Raw genomic sequence first — 5956 nt, forward strand, 5'->3', positions numbered from 1 at the left:
GGGCAAACAAATCTAAGATTTACTTGTCTGAAATTTGTATTTCAAGAACAAATTTTAAAGATTAAAAACACTGAATTATGTATGTTCTTTTGGCATCTGAAGTTCCAAATTAATCTAATAGACTGAAGACCTTTGTTGCATGTTGTCTGGCACAAAGATCAACTGAGCAGGTGCTCACGAGTACTTGCCTAGTGGCCAATCAGTTTACATGATATAAAACAAGGCTGTTTTATCATTGGTCCCTTAATTTGTTCTTTCAGTATAATAGTTTAATAATGTTCTTGCAGCTCATGCAATGAGTAACATCCATTCAAAACAATTAGTATTCTACAAACATTTGATTGTTAAAATCTGTCTTGATCAGTTAGACACATGCCATGATGGTTAAACATGCACGGTCAGAGCAAGAACTTGACCCGTGCAAGCCAATTTTGTCACACCTTGTAAATTTATCCAGCTGTTTCAAAATAAAGGGTTATTGTATCTTTCAGCATAAAGTGTGCCACCTGGTGCTAATGTTTCTGTACAAATGTGTTGATTTTTATACCCTTACGAGTTGATTTCTTTATAAGGGACAGAAGAAGTAGAGATACTGTATACTCATTGGTTAATAAGAGCTATAAAAAATAACTTCTTTATTTGAAGTGAAAATTGTTTTTAATAGGTTGTTATTTTGAATTTTTTTATAGTTCATCTCTTAACAATAATCAAAGATATTGATGATCATTAGAGAGAGTTGCCATAGTAACTGCATCTTATCCAGTATTGTGGTTTCTTTTAATTTCTCTTCTCTCATCATTGTAATTTAATCTCTATAGATTTTTTTTTATTTTATACCTTTTAGGTTATCATGGAACTGGTGTTGTTTCATACTTTTTGTTTCTTCGCTGGTTGATGCTTTTAAACCTTGGGATCTTTCTTCTCGTACTCTTCTTCATCCTTCTTCCTCAGATCCTCTTCGATCCCTTAAACAATCAAGGATCAACAGCTGAAAGTGAAAATCATACAACAATTAGTTCTGTTGATAAACGATCAGCTTTCAAGCTCTCCTCATCTAAAGACTCTTCAGCTCGTGCATTAGAATATGCCGTACTTACAGATAAAAGACTAAATCTGACTGATGTTTGCTCAGAAAACTACACTAAGCTGGTTGAAAATTCCATGAGTGACAATCTTAACCTGCTACTTCAAGACTTCTTGCAAGGAACAGTAAGTAACTTAGTGTAAACAGATATTATGGTTTAGAAAGAAATATAATGGCTAAAGCAAGATGTTAATTTGATTTCTCAAAATCTTGTTATTTTGTGAATGCTTCTATTATCAATATTACATCTGAGGCCCGGCACGGCTGGTGGTTTGGGCTCTCGACTCGCAATCTGAGGGTCGCAGGTTCGAATTCCCATCACCGAACGTGCTCGCCCTTTCAGCTGTGGAGGTGTTATAATGTGATGGTCAATCCCATTATTCATTGGTAAAAGATTAGCCCAAGAGTTGGCAGTGGGTGGTGTTGACTAGCTGTCTTCCCTTTAGTCTTACACTGCTAAATTAGGGATGGCTAGCACAGATAAGTCTTGTGTAGCTTTGTGTGAATTTCAAACCAAACCATTATTGTATGTGGAAGTATAGTTAGATTTTATTCCCAAGATGTTAGTAGTAGTACAGCTCTTGTGTGTTTAATGTGCATGATTTTATGTCACTTCCAGTAAAATTATCCTGTTTTAATCCCCAAGGGTTGGATGGAACTAACACTGTTATTCTCTGGCTACTACAAGCCTTCAAAGCTAAACTTTTTGGACTACTTGGGCATATAACATCCCACTGGCTTACCTGTTGACAACTGTGGCTTATTTCCTTGCTTCTCTGGTGTTGATGGTTAAATAGTAAGTGTGCTTTTTTTTACCCCGATGACTCTTTGCTGTAATTTGTGGCTTAGCTGTGTATTTATGTATTATAATATGAAATGTTGTTTACTAGAATGAGGATAAATCAAATGGTTTATATTAAGCCTGAAAACAGTGAAATGCATCATAGAATTATTAACGTTTAACTTATTTATGAGTGTTTCATCACTTTACCTGAAGTTTAGAATATATATCATTTGTTTTTTTCCTGATATCTGTGTAAACTCCACATAATGGCAATTCTCTAATTCCACTTCTAACCACCAGGTGGTATAGTGTAAGAGAAACATTAATGATATCAGAAAATCAGTTTCACCAGTACTCTAACACTATTGTTTTGGCTAGTTTAAAGTTACCGTTCCTTCGTATTTTACACTTTTAATAGCACAACAGAAGGTGTAAAGGAAGCATTAATGTCATCAGAAAACCAGCTACACCAGTACTGTAACATGGTGTTTGCTGGCTGGGACTTCTGCATCGAAGATAAGAAGACGGCAAAGCTGAAGCACAGCAGCATTACTCGAGAGTTAAAGGTAAATTGTGAAGAAGTATTAATAGAACAAGAAAGTTTACTTATATATATATTTGTAATTATTAGTGTTAGCAAACTGGAGATTAATCTGTCTTCCAAGACAGCAGCATTACTCGAGAGTTAAAGGTAAATTGTGAAGAAGTATTAATAGAACAAGAAAGTTTACTTATATATATATTTGTAATTATTAGTGTTAGCAAACTGGAGATTAATCTGTCTTCCAAGAAATGAATCTTATTTAAAGATGGAGTAAGTAGCATTTCAGTATTGGGTCAAGATCACTCTGGTCAGTGAGAACCAAGATATTATGAGGTATTGTGTTTAGCTAATGTTTCTTTTCAACATATCGAACCCATTTAACCTGCATTTATTGCACGTCTGCAATCAAGGATATTTACAGTACACTGATTTCCTGAACTTAAGGTTCCTTTAACTTCTCAAATTATATTTTTCTTATTACGTTCTCAGTTATCATAATTGCATTAACTGGTCAATTGGTCAACGCAAGTCCATAGCCTGAGAGTTGTGTATTAGCACCCTTGCTATAAAATAAAAAAAAAACTTTTTAGGTTGATACCTGTTAACACAGGTTTGTGTCTTTATAGGAGAGGGTTTAAAACATTTTAGAATGCCAAAATTTTTTTAATTTCATGATAATATTTATTAGGTATCAGTTCTTACTCAGAATTACTGGTAGATAAAAATAATAATCTTATGTAGGTGGGGGTGTCACCCCTGGCAGGATTTTTGAGGAACAGGGAGCCTTTTACCGTAAGAAGTTTCATACTTGTAGAAAAAGTTGTTTATTTATTAACCTTTTACATTTTCTTTTTATCATCTTCGGTTTTAACATTTTTCCAAGAGAAGAGTGATCTATGCACGTGCAAGTTGTGCGTTAAGGATGCAATGCCCTTGTTAATGACTATCATATTAAGATAATTGTGATATTAGATTTCTTTATTTTATTTGTTATGTTCAGTTCGGCTGAAGTGCATTGATGTAAACATTTTTAGATTATTCTGGAATTGAAAATCCAATCAGCTTACTGGACAGTCTAGATCAAATGCTTGAATTCTGTTCACTGATTTAGAAATAGATTGATGTGTTTCAAACTGCCACACGTTAGTGCAGACATGTGTCCAAGCAAAGTGTTAAAGTAACAATCAACCAACAAAAGTAAAGTATTTTTTGTGAAATGTATGTTTTAGCAATTAGTTTTGTGCAAAAGTTGAAAAGATATGAAACTCTGGAACCATTTTCAGTGATTTAACTTTCTGTCAAGCCTGCTTCTTGAAGACAGAAATCGTAAATGTCTGTGAAAGTTGCTCGTAAACAAAATACAGAGGTTTGTTTGAGTTGTAGCATCTGATATTAAGAAACTTGAGTCCAAAAAACAAGTTAAATCACAACAATCTGTAATATTAGTCAGCAATTTTTTAATTTAAATCTGATCAAATAAAATACTAAATATTTAATGTGATTAACCATTATTAAAACTCCATATTGAATTGAGTTTTTACTCTGAATGTGATTAATTTAATTTAATGTAGTTAACCTAGATGAGTTAAAAGCTCTTGTGTTAATTATAATTTCTATTTTTGTTGTACTTGTATTAGTACTGTATTGTATCTATAATAAAGTGTTAGAAAGAAAATGGTTACTTAAGTGAACTATATAAATTTGAGAACCTTGATAAAATTACACTTGTATGTATATATATATATATTTTAGCGTAAACTTTAAAATTTCTCAGAAATAAAAAAGGTAGCGTAATAAATTTTTTTATTGATCATGAATATTAAACTATGCAACATTTTTAAAATGTTAACCATTTTCTTTGATGGTGGTGGTGGCGGTGATGGGGGAGACATTATGTGCCACAGATTGCATAATAAACTTTAGTAAATAAAGTGACAAAAGTAAAAAAAGATTTTTATTACATAAACAGCATATGGATTACAACAGGTTCTTTTACGTTCTAGCCTTCATATATTTTTGTAAGAGCTACGTACGTGTTTTTCACATTGTTTACTTTAAAATTTAATGTTTTAATCTCTCAAAAAAACAAGAAAGATCGAGAAAAATAGTCATAAATATTTAGTTTCACTTAAATCTCCATGATGCTTTTCTCATTACTGTGAGACGAATTTTTTGCAATTTACTAATCTGTAGCTCACACCACAGGATTTCGAGCCTTTCTGTTCAGTAATCAATCGAAGATAATTCTGATGGCACTCGTTTCACAATAGTTAAGATTTTAAAAATTAAATACCGTGTATTTTAACGTCGATCAGTTAGCACAAGTTGGCTTAGTTAAAGAAATGTCAGGTTTTTAAATAATTTTACCAAAATAACAGACAAATTTTAGTATGGAAATAACTTGCTTTTATTCATTATCGTTTAGTTTAAATAAAATAAAATGTACCATTATTCTGCAGTTTTGAATAGTTCGTGTTTTGTTTGCGAAGCTTGCCACCATATTGAGTCATGTGGTTTAATATATATAAAATGTTCATCTTTCTAGTTGTTTTAACATTTTTCAAGGTCGGCAGCAGTGTGTTAATAAAGTATTCTACTCAAATTTCTCGTAGGGACGCCTTGCTCAAGACCACCGAAAGGCAGAGCTTTCCCTGTGGACACATAAGAAGAAAGCGAAGGTGTATATGATCAGAACGCTTGTTAGTCTGGCTGTAATGGGGCTCCTTGTTGGATGTGGATACCTGCTCCTGCTAGTGTCCAACCTGTCATTAGAGGTAATTTAAATCTTTCAACCGTTAATGTTAGTGGAATGAGATGCATGTGCCTTGTATGTGAGAGGGTTTGTTTTGATAAATATGTTTGATCTTTCAACTAGTTTATACATATGACTCTACAGTACTGTCTGATGTGCTGTGTGAGTACTTTAAAAATTAAATCAATTGTCTTGAATTCTTTGTACTGGTTTAGTGAGGTGAGATTTTACGAGTAAAATATTGTTAGGTCCCCTTCTGTGTCAATTTTAATGTGTGTTCGTTGCTGAATTATTTTAATTTTCCATACCTGACAGCTTGGATATTTGTGTTGCTTTTGTTTATCAATTAGTTGAGTTAAGTAATTTCTCCAGTAAAATTTTAATGTTTCAGTGAAATATTTATACAGAAATGTCAGTTGAAGTAAGTCATTTCTTTTCTACCTTTATAGTTTGCTGTTTTAATGAGTTGTATCTTCATTTCTAATAGCTCAAATAAGTTATTTGTTTTCTGTCTATGCAGTCTGCTGTTGTATTTAATTGTATCTACAGTTGTGTCAGTTGAAGTAAGTTTTCTATCTGTGCAGTAGATAGAAAACTTACTTCAACTGACACAACTGTGGATACAATTCAATAAAACAGCAGCTACAGTTGTGAAAACTTACTTCAACTGACCTATCTGTGTAGTCTGCTGTTGTATTGAATTGTATCCACAGTTGTGTCAGTTGAAGTAAGTTTTCTATCTGTGTAGTCTGCTGTTTTATTGAATTGTATCTACAGTTGTGTCAGTTGAAG

The 5956-nt window shown here is 32.7% G+C and overlaps 1 protein-coding gene across 1 annotated transcript in view; it reads left to right on the forward strand.

Annotated features, from left to right (window-relative positions):
* Nucleotides 1-5956, forward strand: part of LOC106473521 (transmembrane channel-like protein 7) — a 13591-nt gene that overhangs the window by 2140 nt on the left and 5495 nt on the right. The window contains exons 3-6 of the mRNA XM_022401942.1: nucleotides 845-1209; nucleotides 1731-1880; nucleotides 2287-2434; nucleotides 5025-5186. Coding sequence (XP_022257650.1) covers nucleotides 1870-1880; nucleotides 2287-2434; nucleotides 5025-5186 — 321 coding nt within the window. The 5' untranslated portion in view covers nucleotides 845-1209; nucleotides 1731-1869. The remainder of the gene's footprint in view (nucleotides 1-844; nucleotides 1210-1730; nucleotides 1881-2286; nucleotides 2435-5024; nucleotides 5187-5956) is intronic.

This window comes from Limulus polyphemus, unplaced genomic scaffold (genome assembly GCF_000517525.1).
Source record: "Limulus polyphemus unplaced genomic scaffold, Limulus_polyphemus-2.1.2 Scaffold6247, whole genome shotgun sequence".
In the NCBI taxonomy this organism is placed as follows: domain Eukaryota; kingdom Metazoa; phylum Arthropoda; class Merostomata; order Xiphosura; family Limulidae; genus Limulus; species Limulus polyphemus.